The following is a 20976-nucleotide window of genomic DNA, read 5'->3' on the forward strand; positions in this document are numbered from 1 at the left end:
ACCGTTGACAGATGCCTTCTGGGTTTCTATCTTGCTTTCAGTTGAAGTCAATTGGATTTTCATCCATATTCACTACAGGTGTTAAATTCAAAGAGCTTGCCCTTTCAGACTTCTCTGCATATATCTACCTGTTCACAGAGAGAGAAGAAGTATGGATTGCTAATTACCTCTGTTTATTTCCAAGGAACAGTGGCTTCTGAATATTTAAATAACTGCACATTTTATAGTAGCTATTTGAATTAAAAGCCCTTCATGGAGATGCTATGTGAATGAGCCAAGTTGGTCTACATTAATCTCTGAGTCTCAATAAAGTATATTGACCTGCACTAAGCTACAATAAAAAAATATGTCGTACATCCTATATTAACCTATTTTTCATGATCAGCTGCTAATTACTATCATTTTATCATATTATTTTATTTTGTTATCACATACTAACTTCCACTAAAGATAAGTCACAAACTACTAGAAACAGAAGGGGGAAAAAACATGAACAAATATCCAGAAAAAATCAGTAGCTTCATCAACAGGTTGCATGTCCTATGAGAGCTTTATGCATGTGTTCTTCACACCTAGAACAGGAAACCTCCATGTCTTGACCAATTGAAAATTTCTTATTAGCAGTTATGTGTTTAATCTGTCTTAATAACTCTTTCTTTATATTTGAATAAGAAGATGAGGCCAGGCCAGGCCAAGCACTGCAGACTGTCGGAAAATTATGTTCCACAGGATGGAAATATTGTTTCCTGAAAGGAAATTGTAATTCAGTATAACATTATTTTTCACATCATTAGATCATCTATGAAACAAACAAACAAACAAAAAAAAACAAACAGAAAAAGCTTGATACTTTTAACCTGTTTGGTTGTTTTTTGGTTTTTTTTTGCTACAGCCCTTTTCTATGATTTAACAAAATCTGAAGCATCAGCAATGCAAAATATTTTGAAAGAAGATTATGGTTAATCTGAATTGTACCTGCAGTCACTGAAGTCAGTAAAGCTACAGATAGTCCCACAGTCTGAGGGAAATATAATAATTTAATTCTGATAGCCTGAAAATTCTGTATGTTATTTATTTTAATGAGAAAGTGTTGTTTGTCTGTGTTTTGCTTTGGTTTGGATTTGTTCTCCAGACAGTATTTTACCATTGATACTTCATCAAATATAAACCTGTCCTAACACTGTATTTAGCATGTGCACAGAAATTATCTTTATGAGCAGGGATACTACTCAGTACAGAAAGGTTATGTGTACTATGCTACTGGTAGTAAGTAAGTAGCTTATGCCATTAAAACATCCTATTAAGCTACATGCATTACCATTCTAAAAGGTTGTGTCTTCCAAAATGAAAAAGTTATTAGAAGAGATTGTGTAAAAAGAAAAGGTATCCAACTCAAAGCAGCAATCCCCCATCCTGATGGTGTAAATGATCATTTATCTGTCTCCCCTTACAATGTATAAATCTTGACACCTCTTGAAAGCCATAAGGAGATCTGCCAAGTACTTCAACATGATAAAGATTTTGCCTAGCATTTTGTAGGTGAATCAGTAAACACTTCTTTCTCCATAAAATTTCGACAATCTGATGACAATAATAAAGGATGCCCTGATCATTAAGGAAATAGAAGGACATTAAAATTCAGACTGAATATTCTTGTCAGACTCAAATGGTCTAACGCGACTTGAATATCTGGCTCGATATCACACTATCTTAATTTATTAGTAGTTAGTCTCAAAGAAAGGAAAAGCTACCAGTGTATGAGGAATACTAAAGCAGAGCAGTAATTAAAATGCTGCATTAAATGTCAGTGCACATAGGGGCTTCTTGTACTGTGGTTGTTTTACTTTGCAATTTTTCCTTCTTCTGCGCATCTACATCATGACATAAATAATTAGGATGAAACTGAGTTACAGGTAACAAACCTTGACAATTCTAAAATTTGATTTCATTAAATGTGTAAAAATTGCTGCTAATAATGCTGGAATATTTTAAAGTTTCAAGTTGCAATCCATGTCTTTATTTGAATGGTGTTAATGCCAGCTTAACTATGGAATCTGTGAGTTTGTGTTTCAAGAAAATGACAGATTAGTTTCACTGCAGTCTGTTGATCCTCTGTTTATCTTTTTCTTCACAGCTTCTTGACATCAAAGAGAGGGAACACCTCAGGACTTTCTTTTTGCTACTAACAGTACAGTAAAAGGTGGGTTTGGAGTCAAAATAGAAGAAAAGTCAGGATATACATGGCCGGCATTGTTTTGACCAAAGAAAAACAAACCAAATAAATTCAATGAAAAAGGTCAGGTCATTCAAACATAAGCATTCCAGCAAAAATACCAGTTTTAACACTAACAAAAACATAAACAAACAAGCAAACCTCACTCCCCCCACAAACCACAACAACTTCACAGGTCTCAGGAAGAATGATCTAGGCATTCAAGACATAATCAGAAAAGAATATGCGAATAAATTGATAAGGTAAAGAAAAAAGAGTAAACAATAAAATACATTTTTAGCTGCATTAAAAGTGAACTGAAGAATAACGATTGGTGTGGAAGGAATCATTCTGTGGTGAAAACATTTCTTAGGATGTATCTGAAAAACTTAGCTGTTGATCTGGCAGACTTAAGGATGGCATAGTTAAGAAAGCAATTTTTAGAGCTCTTGGTATCTTGCAGACTTTCCCATTTCTGTCAAATAAAGTGACATTTCTGTCTTTAGCAATTCACTTTTAGTGTCACAGACCAGTAAAAATATACTTGACCCCTTCTATCGCTAATGAGGTGAAGCCAACAATGCCTCAAAGCAGTATTACTCTGCATAGATTCTAAAGTAGACAAAAAAAATCTATATGTAAAAAATTAAAATCAGTCACATGACAGACTGCAAACAAGAATTTAATACTAGATTTGATATAGGTAATCGTGCTCACCTTTCAACTCTTTAAGGATCTTAAAAGCCAATGTAATTGTTTGCTTGATTTATATTCATATTTATTTCCTTTTCAGAATGACAAACTATGACTTTTCTTTATATCATACAAGAGTATCTGTCCATAAAAATAAGATATATTTTATAACATGTTTTCATCCAAAATGTCTAAACGAAAAAGTATAAGAAACATTTTTATTAATTATTGCTAGCGCTTGAAGGGTAAACAGAAAAAAAAAATTGAGAAAAGACCTTAACTAAAAAGGGACATTGTAATGAATCATCCCTCTCCCTTTTGAAATGGCAAAAAAAGAAAGAGTAAAAAGGAAGTTGGGTTTTTCTCTCCCTTAATTCTTGGGGAGTATGAGAAGTTTGAGTTGGTGCCATCAAAGTTCATGGGTGAACTTTGTGCAATCACCTACAGTGATTGTACTAAGCAACCATCAGAACTAGAAGGCTTAGGAAGGCCTGTGCTATGTCTTAGTGGGAATATAACCTAGAATAAGTACACTAAATTTATTCTTTTGAATAAGGAATATAAGTCAGAATGTCCATTCTTTGAGTCTCCTGAATTCGGTTGATTTCACACTGGTCAAAACAGAGGAAGAAGTCTTTGTCACAAGTCTTCTTCAAACAGCTTAATTTTATGTAAGGGTATTCTAGTAGCACTCTTAAAACTGTGCACTTTTCAAGATTCTTGGAATTCTCAATTTAAAATAAGCCTATTCAATTGGCATATGGCAGAAGGAAAGACATGTTATTCCACTATAAGATGGGAGTGATTTCTATGTTTGACATATTTTTTATCTAGGATTTATGGCCTCTATTTTATACTGAAGCTGTTCAGAAAGTTAAATAAATAAACATGATTGCAAGTCTTTTTAAGGGGCTGTTCTAACTAATTTTCACAAATAATTTCATTACCTTTCCAGGACAGAGAAAATATTTTATATTATATTTTATATTATTTAGTCAGCAGAATATACTTTATGCCATCCAGCTATGCAACACAAATAAGACTCAATGAAAGAATTTGAATCAGATTACAAACTGTAAAAACTTATAATCGTGGTAATTTTTGATGAGCATTATATATTGTGTATATTATGCACACGCTATGTATATTCTAGAGTAATATCTGTCATCAAGCACAAGGGATTTCCACCTTCCTTTCTTACTGCAACAACTCTATCAGTAGGCAAGCACGTAGAACATAACTGTAAACTTAAATTAGAACTGTGCAACAGAAAACATATATGCAAGAGTTTCTATTATATCAGAGTAAAACTTTTTTTTTTTTTTTTCTCTAGGAAGCACACCAGAAAACCCCCACCCTAACATAGTTTCTTGATAGTGGAGATTTTGGGGTTTTTTACAGATACGGAGGGTGGAAAAACCAAGGAAATTGGGCTGTTTACTCTAAACCACATTTAAATCTCCTGTGAATGTTATGTGCTAAAATCAGCATTTTTGACATTTTAATCCAGATGCATGAATTATCTTCCCACAAACAACAAGGAGATTAATGAAAAACGGTTCTCTCAGAACCTTGCTGACTTAATACCTGCTTGAATTCTGCAGCATATCTTGCTCTCATTAAACTGTATACACATGGTTCTTTTTTTTTCTATTTTTTAATATTTTTATTGAAAATCTTACATGTATGACTAAAAGTCATGGACGATATCTTTCAGTTCCATTACAAAATCTGTCATATATATATATATGCCTATATATATATATTTCATACAACTAGAAGCAAATCTACTGAATTATGAAACAATGATTGTCTATTAAAATGTAACTCAAATTATGTTGTAGATGATTAAAATTATTTTTCTTTTCTGTTGGAGCTGAAGGCCACTTTCACATAGTTAATTGATAATGCTGGGCTGCAAAAATTACAAAGCCTTAATGATAATTTCCCATCCCCCAGCCTCACATCACTCATACATTAGAATTTCAGTACAAGGATCCTTCTCTCAGAAAGAAGTACTTTTAGAGTGAGCATCATCCTCTGTGGAGCACCTTCTCTTCACAAACATAGTTCTGTAAACAATTCTGTGTACCTTTCAGTAATTGCAGGCAGGTCAAGTCATTTCAAGTTAGGTACAAGCAAAAAATTTGCAGGAACAGACTCTAATTTAGGAACTCATCTACATTGTATCTAAAACAAAAAAAAAAATCTGAAAGAATACCTAAACCCTCTATTTTACTTGAATATATGCCTTATTATGTAGTAATAAATCATGAAAGATGAAGTATAAATATTGTCAGAATCATAAAAAAGTTTTCTTATTCTAAGAAATCCTACTTCAAAATCATACAGTATATTAACCAACAATAGTTTTCCTTCTGTTTTGGCACTCCTGAAAGAGCATAGAAATTATGTGTAGTGAGTTAACACCTTGGGGAAATAATACTTATGTGCAGCAGGATCTAAAGATGACTGCTGAAGTTAATAGTATTACATTGCTTAACATAAGAAAGAAATAGAAAAATCTTTTACTGTGATTCATCAGCAGCAAAAGAGAAGGGGAAGGAGAAAAGCAAGGTGTTTACAGTCTTTGAAGTCTACAGCATGTTTAACCTTGAAAATTAAATCTTGCATTAAAGACGCTCCCAGCTACCTCTGCAGTCTTCTTTCAAAAAATTCAATGTACAAATATTCTCTTTAAATGTCTCAGACTTTGTAATGGCTCAGAAGAACAACTGCACATCCTTGGAGCTGCTCTCCTTTCTGTGGGTGAATGGTGGGTGGCATTGTTTACTGTAATTTCTCCACTTCCATGCTTCATTTCCTACATTTATCTGAGACTGGAGAAAAATCAGCATGTTCTGACAAGTCTAAAACCATGAGGCAGTAAAATGGACCTGAATTTAGTGGAGATTGGAGTTCCAAAATAAACATAACAGTTTATGTCAAACAATAATAAAAAAGGATAAATTCTCCTGTACAAATCAGAAGAGAGAATAAAAAATAGCAAATAGATAGCAACACCTTTTTTATACCTACATCACAAAACTTCCCAACCAGGAGATTACATGTCCATATTTATCATTTTATGTCGATTTTCGTCTGCTTCGTAAGTTGATGACACACTGTGGAATTTCTTAGTAAAAACAATATTTTCTCAAAAACTACCCAGAAAGTTAGAGATATTTCTAATTAAATAGCTATGAAAACAAACAGGGAGAAACACAAAAAATGTATTTCCTGGGCTTTTGTTTGTTTTCATCAGTTCTCCTGCTTTTGTTCTAGTAAGCTGTATGCACACAGTAAAGAAAATTTGCTAAAAAACCTTTGCCTGTGTAAATACCATGAACTGTAATATTTTAATTGATATTGTATTTAGTTATATATTTGAAAATTTATTTCTTCTTAAAACAGAGACTCTGCATTCTCAATATAGTAAAACTGTGAAGGCATCTACAGAGTATCACCAGCTCACTGAGGTGACTGTATAACATACTCTTGAAAGTGAGTTGCCTCTGCAGGTATTTGAGGGTTGCTATCTATTTGAACGTGGCCGAGCATTTCATTTTATCAAAAATGCCACCAAACGCTCATATTCTGTGTGGTCAGTGCAGTCCCTAGGACAGGTCTAATGAAGATATGTTCCACAAAGGAAAGAAGAAAAAAAAAAAAAAAAAAAAAAGGAAAAAACCTAAAATTTTAAAAATGGAGAAATATTTACAACTTTCCTCAGTCTGTCAGGTTGAGTTTTCTGTTTTAATATTCTTCAGTGCATTTTCAGAGAAAGGTTCCAAGGCTAGGAGTATAAGCAGTCTGGTCCAGTCCCATACATATCTGCAAGCCTTTTAAAACGAGGGCCCCAGTCACTGAGGTAATCATAGTTCTGGTCAGAGTTTGAGCTGATGGAATCTAAAGAACTGAGTGACTCTGCCACCGAACCATTCCCCTCAAATGCATACGTCTGCAGGGAGTCGTAGGGTGGCGCGCAGGGGTCCACGTCAGCTTCTTTTAGTCTTTCCCAGATAAATTCCCTAAAAATGACATTATCTGGGATACTTTTAAAAGTTGGTCTGCTCAAGAACTGAATCTCAGGTGTCACGTCCCTTCTGGTCTTGGTGTCCCGCATGATGTTGAGGTTCCTCAAGGCAGCCATGTCAAAAGCCTCTGTGTCTTCTTCTCCACCACCCTCGTCATCGTACCTGACAATGTTTTCTCTGATATCTCTCTCTTCATCAAAAATGAGGGGCTCTTTTTTCCGTCGCCTCATGGTGACAATCAGCAAGACAAGAACTGGAAAAAAGAAAAGCTCGAGCTTTAGCAGAGCTGAAGTTTTCTCATATTTTCCTAATGTTGGAAGTACTTATTAATTTATATGGCAAAGACCAAAGGAAATAGCAAGCAATTTATGTGATTAGATGTGAAACCTAGCAGATTATGAAATAACGTTTAAACCATAAGCTTTTTAGACACTAAGGAATCTATTTCCCAAATCATTTAGGTGTAGCATCTTCATCTCAAATTCTAATATTCTATACTGTCTGCTAAACATAAATTTCAATACTAGTTCAGTCTGACTATGACAATCTCAACCCAAAAAATTATAACAACTAAAAAAAATAATTAAAAAAAAATACCTTTACCTGAACCCTTAAATGCCCAAGGGGTAAAAGCATACATAAATTGATGGAACAGAAACAAAAAAATGTAGTTTGGCAAGTGACTGAACTAAAGTCACTGCACCAATATTTGCTGAATAAATATAAAGTTAAAAAAAAAAATTATATTGGAGAACACTGTCTTAATTCATGGAGTAAAACCATCTCTATATAAGATCTCACTTTTCTGAAAAGTGCAAAGTACTGCACTTGAAATTTATGCCTTATATCTAATGAGAGCTGCTAGGGCTAGAGTTTACTGGATGAACCAGTGCTGCAAATGTAATTGGTTATTTAATTTTAGCTCTTAAAGTTTCTTTCAGCTTGAAAGCTAATACTAAACTGCAGTTAGTACTAGCCAAAAGCACTGCAAGAAACTAGCTCAAGGCTCCTCTTGTTCTAATACAGTTTTGGTAGAGAAACATCACTGGTGACACACAAACCATGGAACCAATACCAGGAATATTGCACCTATCTGTGAGACATGATGGAGTGTGAATCATCCATCTAGAAAATAATTAATACTATATTGCAGCATCTGGATAACATTTGCTGAATTAATGCCAGTCCTAGGAAATCACAGGCATCACTGTGATTGTAAAGATAACAGTATATTGAAAAGTGTCACTCCACATTTAATTAACCTCTTCTGATTTTATGATTATTTTTAATGTTAAGAATATGTGATTATATGCACTGATAACATTTTCAGTCTTACAATGCCAATTAAATGCTGTAGAAACATATGGAAAAGCAAAAGCTAAAAAGTGATAGAGATAAAATTGAGGTTCCCTAGGTACTCCCAAAAGTGGCCTCCACAAATTGCATGATGCAGGACTATCATTCTTGAAAGCCTTTTCATGGAGGAATCTTAAAATCAGTATCAATCTAGTCATTGTGAGGAATGACTTAATATAAGGACCACTTGGCTAGAATAAACCAGTAACTTGCACATGCAAGAAAGCTGTCTACAGATATTACGATAATATTTAGAACTGGCTAAAGCTGGAGATGCCTTTCTGCACTATTTTTATTTCCCTTTGGAGCCACATGTCTAAAAATAAAACTGCAACTACATTTCTTTTGCCCTAAATTTTTTGAAAAATATATTAGGCAACAATTCTTTCCTCTTTTCTCAGTAGCTACCAAGCATATATCCAATAATCCATCTACTAATACATGTCTTGTGACTATAGTACTACATAATCAGCATCAGCCTTTCACATTTTTTGCCCCTGGCATCCACCTGATTCATCCTTTATGTATTGAATTCAGAAGCCACTAGTTTGGGGCATTTTGCTTTGAACAATATTTACATAAGCAGTTTAATAATATGAAATATTGACCTTTAAAGTGACATTTGTGGAATTTCAAAACATTCTGATATTTGTATAATACAAATTAAGCTGTAAATTATACAGCAGAGAACATAAAATTGTCACCAGATACAATTGCACTCCACTCTTAATATGTTTCCTTATTGTAAAAGATATTTTAAAGTGAAATTAACTTGCTGACAGTACAAATAGATATTTAAACCAAGATTTCTAGTGACATAACTTTGTAATTATTATTTTTAACATTTGCTGCTACATTTTTATTGCCATAAAAGTAAGCAGCTAATAATTTACTTTACTCAAGTGTAAATGCATTTTTACTCTACTGTCCCTCTTAACATACTTTATGTTGAAAGTTAAAGACATGCTAATAAGTGTAAAATAAGAAACTTAGTAGGAAGGTCTGCCTAAAGGTACAATAAAAATCAAGATACAATGAATGTTTTATATAGTGTTCCTTCTACCTCTCACACTTGCTTGAAGCCAAGAAAAATATGGAGTCTTTCTAAAGGTTAAATATTTTAGCATTTAGATGACTTTATAAGATTATTAATTTCCAGTCTTTCCAACAGCCATGAACAATAAAGTTTAACCTCTAAATGAACAAAGCTTTAGCTGCATTGCAGGAGCTGCAGAGATGAATAAAAGTCCTAAACAATTTTCACAGCTATCTAAATCAAATGATTTTAAAGTTTTTTTCATTTCTCATTAAGTCATGGTGGGTTTTTATTTCCTACATTTCTGAAAAAAGCAGAGATTAAGTTAGTAATTAGGGACTGTCTAAATTTCTAAAAACTTAATTTTATGATTCTTAGAGAAGAAATAATACAGTGGAAAACCTTTAGGCACATATGTATTGCACATCGAGGGCACTAGATTGGCTCCATACTGATACACCCAACTTATACTAAGGAGATGACAATACAGATTTCATATGTGATGTAACAAATAAACAAATTAATCAATATTTTAAGCAACTAATAACCAGAATTAACAAAGACAGATTTAAATTAACCTTTTAATTCTTCTGGTTTACCTGACTTCTTTTAAAATATTGATTTCCTTTAATAGTTACAATAGCCAAGAAAAAAGATTTGTTTGTCTTTATATTAGCTGTGGTAATACACAGTTTTATCCTTGTATTTAGTATATATTTAATGCTAATATTTGTAGTTTCAGTACATCCAAATCAGTCTTTTAGCAAACACCTTTGAATGCAAGAGTGGACTTTTGCTTTGCCACTTTTCAGTGTGTTTTCTGGAATTACCATGAAATTTCCATTTTGGTATGATCTGGTAATAAGTCAGGTTTACTTCAGCTGAACATATTTCTCTGGTTTAGTATTAATTTTTCCTTTTGTACTCAAGGCAACTGCAACATAATTGTAAGGAAGCCATAAAGGTCGTGAGACACCCTGAGGGAGAAGACTACATGCAGAGCTGTACAGAAAGGCACAGAGCTAAATCACAAGCATTACCGTGCTTTGTATACACTACACCCCTAAGCCAGGAATTTACTATAGCAATAAGCCACATCAGCTGCGAGGAGATCTGCACACTGCTTTATGCCTTAGGTGTGTCATGATTCATAAAGCTGATGATTGGAGATCCTCAGCCATCTAAGCAGTGCACTAATAACCTATTTAGTTATACCTTGCAGTTGCCAGTACAGTCAGACAAGGTTTGGGGATTACAGAGGCCAAGACTCAGGAAACTTGAATTTAATTCTCACTTAACAAGCTTCACTTATACCTGTTGTTTAATCAGTTTGGACTGATATTTGCAAAGTGACTGTGACCTTTAAATGCCCACACTGAGTGACCCTAATCAGCTCCCTAACTTTCCAAAAACAGCTGCTGCATTTCATACTCAACCACTTTCTGGAAATGTTGCTTTAGGTACCTCTAGTTAATTGTTTTCTCCCCGTTACACATTTATCACTTTAAAACTGCAAGGCCAAACCATACACATATTACATAGTCACATTCTGTACATGTTGTACCTATTAAGAGACTAGGATCCTTATGACTCACTGTTTCTTCTTGTTTACAAATCACAGTTATGTGTTCTGATTTAATTTGGGTTTTTCAGGTATTTTGATAATGATAACAATTTTGCTGTCTTTAAACTGAAAAGAAAATTATTTAAAGTTGTGTTTTCTAGTCTTATTAAAGTATTATTCTTGTAAACTCTAGTGCTACACCAATAGGAAGTTTTCTTCCATGTCTCTAAGAAAATAGGAATAATAAATTACATTCAGAAGTATGAAAGATAAAAATAAGGAAAAAGTATTGTGCCAATCTAGCTTTCAATACAATCAATACAAAGAAAATACTTAACCTCTCAAATGTGATTAGGTTATCTACAGGTGAATATTGTGTGTGTGATTTTATGTAAACATTTTATGCTAAGATGTTGTTACAATAGCAATTACTGTTTCTGGAAGATGCTAACTGAAAAACAAATTACCTTGAATTAAATTACCATATAATTTTCAGAAAAGCTAAAAAATTCCTACTTACTTTCTTCAAAAGTATGTGCAGTCCAAAATTAAACAAACTACCTTTTCATATGCTTTTTACTATTTTTTAGATTTTTTTTTTCTTTCTGTAAAACAGCCTTACTTCATAATTGGAAGGCTGCTTCGTGAAATTAAAAAAGTACTGGAATTTTCTTGTAAAATAAAAATTACAACTTAAACTCCATCAGTCAGTATGAAGATAGAGACTTTGTTTTTAAATGTTTTTAACTTTTAAAAATTATTTTATTTTGAAAAAATAGTCTATACTTAGTCTATACCTAGTCTATACTAGTCTATGTATGCAATTTTCATAAAAGAGTGTGATTTAATAATTTTCTTCCTTCTTAGATTTAGTGAAAACATTGTGCTTATCTAAAAATGATTGGTTTCTTAAATAAAAGTAGAAACACTAAGAAATCCCACTGAGACAATCTGGGTCTCGGTAAAGACTAATGGTTATATACCAGCCATGGGCATGTATGGGGCAAGATCAAAAAGTGTATCATACTAACTTTGAGAAAGTAAGAGCTGATTGAGAATTCAAGACAGAATGCATGTACTCATTCTATGCAAATTTCATGCTTTCTCTGCTTTACAACTGGCACCCACATTAAGATGACATTGATTAATGTGACTGGATTTGCACTGCGTGTTAATCTCGAGTTAGGAAAAGATATTGATCCAGTAGACTGTATCTCTTTTCACTGATAAAGTCTTACACAAAAACATGCATCTCTTGTCCCAGTCCTGGAACCACTTGCCAACAGCTGAAGCCTGTGTTTTATGCTGTACTAGTGGAACTTCAGCATTTTTCTCAGGAATGTATGCAAAGAGCAAAAGGGAAAAGAGTAATTCCTAGAAATACCACCATGCAGCTGTTCCCAGAAAACATACTCTAGGAGAAAATGAGAGAAGAAGAAAGGCTCTGGGACCAGACTAGCAGCTGGGTTTCACTGGGAATCAGTGATGCTTAAGTACCTCTTCCTCGTGGACACTGGCATGTGGCTGAGACTAAAACAGCATACAGTATCAAAATGCAACACTCAAAGCCAGGGTTACCATACAAACACAGCCTAACCTGTTCCTGCAGCTTTGAACCATATTCAAAAGGAACAGTTTAGGCTGGAAGTGATGATGGCACATACAAATGTCTTTTTTGGATAAACAGTGTTGATGCCTTCAGACAGAAGACATTGGAAACCCAAAGTCTTTGACAAATAAAATCAGTGGTAAGGTGGTAATATGTAAGATTTTTTTACCAAACCCTTGTTCAGAACACTTTAATAATAACTGGAATAAAATCTCAAATTTGTGTGTTTACTGGTTGTATTTGACCCCAGATGTACCAAGGAAAATAAGCAAGTTATTTGGTGCCAACATGCTATGTCTCCACTCAATGGTCTTCTTGAAATCCTACTGCTTCTATTGAAGTCAATTTTGTGACCAGACCAAGCTACATGGTACCTACAGCAGTTTCCCATGTAATTTTCAGAAACTCCCTTCTCATATATAACAAAAATAGTGACATTTCATTTCAGGATCAAATGAATTGCTATGGTTACAGGAATTTTATTCCTAAGTATATTGGACTAAAGTTTAAAGAGGGTGTTTTTTCACCGATACTAATGCCAGTTGATATAAGGGAATATTTTTATATCTTTTTGAACTCTAACATTTAGCTTCATGTCCAAATAAAGTTCATTTGTGTACATAAATTGGCTAGAAATGCTACTAGAAAAATGGTATTTAAAAAGGTTCGTTAAAACTTTTGGCAATAATTCCCTTCCATTTCTTAAACCTAGGCCTAACCATGTGTTGAGCGAGAATAAAGTCTTATGGTGTTAGATTTTTTTATGTCACGGAGATGGAAAACTTTAGAAATGCCACCTCCTATACGTATATATAGCTACTGGGTGAGTTGGTTGAGTTCATTGCAGAGGTAGTGATTTTTATTACTCTGTAAAAAAAGTATGAAACAGGTTTTTCCTTTTGGAGTCCTTTAGAAATATTTTAGCAGAAGGAACACTTGCTTCTAATGTTTTCCAGCGACATGAATCAGAGTGTGAAAGAAGACATATCTATACGTGGTAGAAGTGCTGCCATGAACAGAAGTTTAGACACAAGTCTCTTGATTTGACCTATCCAAATTACTTTGATAAGAGTGACAGATAAAACACCACTGGGATTATACCAACATAAGAAGACCGTGGTCTTCTCCGTTTCCTTAGATTGGTATGTAGAGATAGGGAATAGAAAAATTTCTTCATTGATAGCAACCCTGAGGAAAATTCTTGTGTGCTGAACTGGATATCCTTACTAACATGAATTTTCAGACAAAAAGCAAAACTTCACTTTTGCTTACCTTATCCTTCATCTTTATTTCTTGATTTGACCCCTTACTCTCCCATTTATTGTTTAATGACTAGGTATTACACAAGAAATGCTAGGCAAACTAGGATGTTGACACCATTCCACTCTTTTCAAATGCCTTTTATCTAGTTGCAGTTTCAATGTTCAACATAAAATCCAGCTGTGCTACCATTTGCATAAGTAACAAAAGATCACTCTGTAGATGATGTCAGTTAATTATGATTCTTAGCAGTAAATTGCATCTGCTATATTTTCTGAATATCTTTTGTTCTATGCAAATCAATAAATGTTTAAGAACTGTTATGGCTGTGGAAAACAGATACACTGATACTGGTTATATAGTGAGCATGCTAAACCAAATGATTCCATAAACTGTCTTATCTTTTAAATATTGCATTTGATGCAAGTCATGATTTTTTTTTTTTTTCTTTTATTGCTATTTCTTATATCTGTCTGGAGGCAGCTTGATATAGAAACAAACTATCTGAATTGATAATCTCAATCCAAAGGGGGTTTTTTTGAGCTAATGTTGTTAAAAATGTTGTTCTTTCTTGAGTACTATCTGTGCCAGTTCACAGAAATCAGGGTGGAGGGGAATGTTGAAGCTTATATACATGTATCTTTTGCTATGATGCATTGAATGGAAAACAAGGGTAACAGAAAGAAGACATACCTAGCAGTGTCAAGACACAAGCCAATATTGCTATCAGGGCTCCAGTGCTAAGTCCTGCAGGCAAGATGTAAGCTTCTGCATTGCATGTCTGAGCAATGCCATCTGCGTCACAGTCACAGACCCTGATGGTGAGAGTGTTAGTGCTACTAAGGGAGGGTGATCCACTGTCCACTATGAATATTGGCAAGTAGAAAACAGACTGTTCCTGTCTTCGAAACCCATTTCTTTTGGTTAATACTGTAGCAGTGTTATCTAGATAAAGGAATAAAAAGACAAATTATAAAATATGTAACTTTTCTAAAACACAAGCCTATAAATTCTATAGTCTTCTACTTAAAGACTATAAAAACATTCATATTATTTCAACAAGTTTACTTTTCCAGTCGTATTGTTTTTAATCTGCAGAGGTAAATTCAACTTAGGTATCACACACTACTAAACAAGAAGATTTCTATTTTCAAGAAAAACGAACATTTCAAAAATGCAGAGGTCCATTTGTTTTTATCTAACCTTACATTTTCACAGTCTGGATAGACAGCTGAAGAACAGATCATTATAAAAAGAAAAAAAAATACCCTTCAGTGATCAGAGTAGGTATCTAAATACACGTTTCCAGTTAATTTACCAACATCTATTTCAACTATTTACAGATACAGATATCATATTAATGGAAGCAATGACCATATTAATAGGAGAATAGGTTCTGAAGATCAATGAAATGTTTTTTGAATGCAAAAAATATTCCAGTCTGTGCACAAACAAGGTAATTGTGCATGAAACAAAGAAATGCTGTTGTTTTTAGACTCTTCTGAGATCAAGATGGCCATTATAATCAGTTGAAAATGTATAGTTTGACACTGGTCTGAGTTATGTGATTAAAAAGCCTGTGTGTTCAAGAAGATATGTGCAAAACCCACTGCGTACAACACAAATTGGGAGCTCCTGAGAAGTAGGGAGTTACATCCCCCAGGATGTATAGAAATGTTCATTCAGTTGGTCTATCTGCTTACCTAGCTATCCATAGACAGATATACTGACAGTCAGTAAAGTTATCTCATTGTGTCACCCATTATGATCTAATTGGCTAAATATGCAAAAACCTCTTGATATAACATAACATGAGACATGCATAAAATTAACTAATATTGAATGAGGCAGCTGCTGCTGTGTCTTATACCTCCACTGATTTTATGGGCATTACAAAAGTCTGTTATTACTCTTATCAAATTATAAGTTCTCTGGAGGAGGGTCTCTTTTCATTAACTGCTTTACAGTTCTCATGATTTCAGATTTCTGAACAGTCCTATTCTAATGCACTTTTATTATTTTGATCGTTGATACTATTAGAGTCTTCAGTTTTAAACTGCAAGCTGCTCATATGAAGAAAATTAAGCATTTCATTAACTACATGTAAGGTAAGGCAATGAAGAGCTGCATGAAAGAACTTTTTTAGGTCACACATTATACTTACTGGATACTATTCAAAGTCTGCCTGTACAAACAGTGTCCTTCAGTGTCCATATGTTTGTTTTTCTTGTTTTACTAATAGGATGACTCTGTAGCTCTGGCTAAGTACTGATCCACAAAAGAGCAACGCAAGAGCAATACCGTGTCTAGTTAGTTCTGTTTGCTACAGCTAATAGCTAAACTGCCTGACACGTGCCCAGCTGCTGTACTGTGCAGTGCAACTAATGAGGGCAGTAATTAGAGTGTGTTCTCGGATATTTTAACTAACAGAAATGGGACGTCAGTGGGAGTCTTTGAGGAAACAGTCATAAGACGTCTGTGCAAATATTATAGGCAGCTTTTATTATTAAAAGCATTCTTCAAAAGGGGATATACATAGTCACTGAAAATATGTATTTTTCTAAAAACAAAACAAAATCCTCACAAATCACAAAACATCTCCATCTATCATGCACTCATTTTTTATGCCCTGAGTTATATTAATAAGACATGAATTCCTGGACATTTTTCAGTCACTGCCCCAAGATAAAATCTAATTTAGATAAAAACCTATAAATACAGGGAAAAAATGTGAAGAGTGACTGTTGGGGTGGGGGGAAAAAGGAAAGATTTAAAGATTTTATGCTGCTCTGTTTGGCTCAAGGCTTTAAATGATTCAAACAACAGCTTAATTCCTTTGACAAATAGTCTACGGATAAAATTATTTGGCAGGCTGATTGTAGTTTATGTCCTTACCAGAACACAAGTTTATGTAGGTCATAATAAGCATGCTGCATTGAAAATGGAAAGCCCTAGTGGTGAGTATTTGCCAAATCAAAATTTTCTTACCTTTGTTGTCTTGCAATGTAAAATTGTGGTTATTTGCTGCCTCTGCTGTTAAACTGAAGTAGAACTGATGGCCATTTGGTGGGTCATCCTTATCAATTGCACTAATTTTTTGGATCACCTGTTTTGAAATACATCAGGGTTTCATTGGAACATATGTACACGTACATTACCTAACCACTCTGTTACCTATCAAAATACCAACCCTCCCTTGAGTTCTAATCATCTTCCATTTTGGTCTTCTAAACTCTTAAGCATGCAGAGATTGTTAATCGGTGACTCAACTCTTTACCTGTAACAAATTTCTTGGCCAAAGCAATGCTCTGCAGGGTCTGGGGAGAAAGTTAGGTCCTGTCATTCATCAAAGCTTGGAGTAATAAGTTATATAGCAATGGAAGAATTGTCCTCTGGATGGTTCTTAGTGTAGTTATCAGTGGCTGCAATCAATGTTGCAAACCTTCACAAGGAAACTGTGATGGTGTTGATCATTTGAATTAATGCATTTTTTTTTAACTTTTTTTTTTTTTTTAATATAATGAGAAACAGAAAGGCACATCATAAGTATATTATTATTTTCTGGAATTTCATTACTATTATTTTTTTATTTTTATTTTCTAAAGTTCTGTCAAAATGTATCTCTACAGGAAGTGTCGCCAATTCTTAAAATCCACAAAAATTGGAAATTCCAATTCTCTGGTCCAGTTCTGATCAGAGCACAGGGAAAACAGGGAGCTTCAACAATAAGAGCATGAACACTGTGTTTCTCGTGAACACAAGCTAATAATCATAGTGGTTTTTCATCAGAATTTAAATTATGAGGTGATTTTGAACTATCTGCTACAGGAAGGACAATACACTGGGAGAAGGCACAAAAGTGTGAAGTCTTCCAGTAAATACGTGGGATTTATGCAGTTGCAGCATCTTCTAGTTTTCTGGAAGTGGGAAGAGAGACTGAGAAAGCACATGTATTTTTTGAGGTCTTCCAAAGTAGAGATGAAAAGGCCAAATATAAGGGATGCCAAGGACAAACAAGTGATAGATTTAGTATAAGTCTAGGACCATTTGGAAGATATTTGGGTAGTTAAAAATATAGAAATAAAAAATAGGAATATATTCCCTGTTGTTAAACTGTGTCCTTACAGTCCATACTTCCTAGGGGGATTAAAAGTGTCTACTCATTTTCAGAATGGTGAGCATTTAGCCTCAGAATAACCCTTGTGTTACTGCTTCCCACTTCTCAAAAAAATTAGGAGGAAGTATACATTCTCAGTATTATTCAAAATTAGGTGAGTTAAGCAGAATACATCAGTTATACAAGTAAGAAAGCCAGAGATTTTAACACTACTTTTGACCAATATTTTTTATACCTGCATCTTTCTTATTGTTTGCTTGTACTGCTCATCAGAGCCTCATTTTTACTGTTATAAGATGATTTTTCTTTATCTTAAAGCTGGAAGGCTTTCATAAGGAATGGCTGTTTATCTGGTAAAAATAAACATAAAACCTATCAAGACATACCTGACCAGGCTGAGCATTTTCACAGACAGTTGTCTCATACTCCATGGCAAACTCAGGGGCATTGTCATTGATGTCAAGGATTGTGATGGCTACATAGCCTCTCCCAATCTGTGCTGGATTCTCTATAGGAAAATGTCCAATAAAACAGTTAAGAGGAGATCCTTGCAAGTTATTCTGAAGGTCATTATCTTTTTCACTTGCTTTCATCTTTTGGATATGCATGTCAAATCAATTATAATCCCTCCCTCAAATACAAAGGAAGCTCTTGTCTTGATCTTCCAGACCAACATTTATGTGCTCCAGCTGCTTCAATTAACCTAAGGTTTTACTTTCAGGATAAACTGGAAATCTAACTCACTAATCACAGCATTGAATTAAATCACATGGAAGGCTAAGAGCAAGATGATATAAAATCATCACCAAGCTAGCCCAGACATCACTATTCATACTGGGAATAGCAGGACTATTATGGGTTAAACTCTTTTTTTTTTTTTCCTTTGAACTTTAGATGTATCAGTCTATTAAGAAGTCAAAATCAGAATTTTATCAGCTATGTGTAAGAGAAAAGAAGGCTGCATTCTGAAGCAAATCCCAAAGTATTTAGAGTGTGCACACAGCTAAGCATTTTAATACTGTTATTAATATATTGAACAGCTTAAATACAAATCACATCCTAAATTGATACACATTTCTAGCTATGAGTATATTCAGTTTCCAATGTCATAGTTTAACCTTAAACACTATATTTTGTACTAAGCATAGGGACATCAGTCAGTGCAATACTTCTTTTGTCTCTCTTTTGGAGCAGGGAATAGAGTTGTTATAGTCCTTTTTTACCAAAAATGTTGGTATTAGTGTTGCAGTAGGACAAAATGAAAAACTTTACAAAATGTGAAATATGTATCTATCATTTTATAGTGTAGTGCAACCACATATAAATAAATATTTTAAGCACCTAAATGTAAATCACAAAGTGGGTTTTTTTTCATTTGTTTGTTTTTATACCACATGTGAAATACCAAAGTAAGCCATTTTGACATCAAAATTTTCATCTGTTGAACTAAATTTATTGAAAATCAAGCAGGCATGAATATAAGTTAGTACAGTTACTTGTGTTCCTAGACTGTAATTTTTGTCAGGTATTCCCCTTGTCTATCTCATCAGTTTTGCTACCACCCAGGAAAATTTTTGGTTTTCATTTTGGGTTTGTAGACCAAAATTCTACTTGTGATCAAGCAGAGTAATACAAGATAAATTCATAGAGACACTAAATGGTAGATCTTAACTTTCAGGTTAAATGTTAAATTAAGCTCACTGAAATCAAGAAATGATGGTTTTTACAGCAGCAAGCCAGAGAACTGATAATGTTTTTATTATCACAGCCCAACAGAGCAGTAATAAAGTTAAATTTAAAGATATAAATTCTTCAAATATAAAAACACTTCAAAAAACGTATTCAAAGCATAATAAGTTTAGGTTTGAACCTGCATTAGAAGAATTCCTGTAGCCATTTGAAGCATTACATTTTTTAACACTTTTTATCTTACACCAGAAAAAGATACCAAGTACAAAATAACTTCTACAGTGGTACCTTAGAGTCAAAATGAAACCACATTAGTATTCACATCCCCTTTTTTTTATACCTTCTGAGAATGCTGTGGTTGACCAACAGCAATCAGCTCTGACAGCCCTCGCTGAGATGGGGTAACCACTCTCCCCCATCTTCTATATCACCTTTCCTGTAATCAGTCTTAGTGTGAGACTGCTGACTTAACATATTTCATCTTCCTTTGTACTTGTCTTTCTGAGACAAAAGAATACACAAGGTGTGAAGCAAATGAAAGAGCAAACACCTAAACTGCTGTATTTTAAAATTTTTATCATATAGATTTCTTTTGCATTAAGTAATATGTTATTTTTATCTGCCATAGCTTGCAACTGCCAGAATTTCTCTGAATGAAGCTCATCAAAACCGAGCCTGAAGCTTTACACATAAACTGTAGATAAAAATCTTTCTATGGATACTTACGACTTTCCATGGCCAAAACTGTGATATTATGAACAGCATTAGTTTCCCTGTCCAAAGATTTGGCAGTTGTAATGACTCCACTGTTGGCATCAATATTGAAATACCTCTCCAGGTCTGTGTTTCGATCTATCGAATACCTAGGTAAAGGAGTATAGAAACTTTTCATTTATGTTCAATTACAGCTTGTAAAAATATTTCACTGATTTCTTATTAGAGGGAAAGCATTTCCACTGTTTCCTCAGCTTGACCATTGCTCAGTAGAGTTTCCCTGGGGCATGGAGAGAAGCAAAGCCACATGCAAAGGTGAGAGAATTACACAGTGACTTGTGCTGACAGTGGCAGGCCCCACTCCCACAGTGTTAAGTGAGGTTTTAGGTATTCTTCTTTTCTTTCCTCCTCTCTGCTGTAAAGCAAACCCAGGAATTAATCAAACAGTATCCTCCTGAGAGCCAGCAAAGGAGAAGGTGAGTTGGAATTTGCTACAAGGCTATACCAGCCAGGCACTGGTCCCATGGGGCCTGGCAACCTGAGCGCAGAGCTTTCTATCACCAGCAGAAGAACCCCTGAGTCACCCAGAGCTGCAGGGGAAGAGGGAAAAAGCAAAGATGATGCCGACTAGGGTCAAGAGATTGCATGTGATCACTGCCAGCTCACAGTGCTTTACTGTCATTAGACAA

At 34.3% G+C, this 20976-nt stretch overlaps 1 protein-coding gene across 1 annotated transcript in view; it reads right to left on the bottom strand.

Moving 5' to 3' along the window:
* Window positions 1-6038: 6038 nt before the first annotated feature.
* Window positions 6039-20976, bottom strand: part of LOC131575816 (cadherin-7) — an 81162-nt gene continuing 66224 nt past the window's right edge. The window contains exons 8-12 of the mRNA XM_058831799.1: window positions 20300-20436; window positions 18271-18392; window positions 16756-16873; window positions 14461-14712; window positions 6039-7195 (exon numbers count right to left, since the gene is read on the bottom strand). Coding sequence (XP_058687782.1) covers window positions 6702-7195; window positions 14461-14712; window positions 16756-16873; window positions 18271-18392; window positions 20300-20436 — 1123 coding nt within the window. The 3' untranslated portion in view covers window positions 6039-6701. The remainder of the gene's footprint in view (window positions 7196-14460; window positions 14713-16755; window positions 16874-18270; window positions 18393-20299; window positions 20437-20976) is intronic.

The sequence above is a fragment of the Poecile atricapillus genome, chromosome 2 (genome assembly GCF_030490865.1).
Source record: "Poecile atricapillus isolate bPoeAtr1 chromosome 2, bPoeAtr1.hap1, whole genome shotgun sequence".
In the NCBI taxonomy this organism is placed as follows: Eukaryota; Metazoa; Chordata; class Aves; order Passeriformes; family Paridae; genus Poecile; species Poecile atricapillus.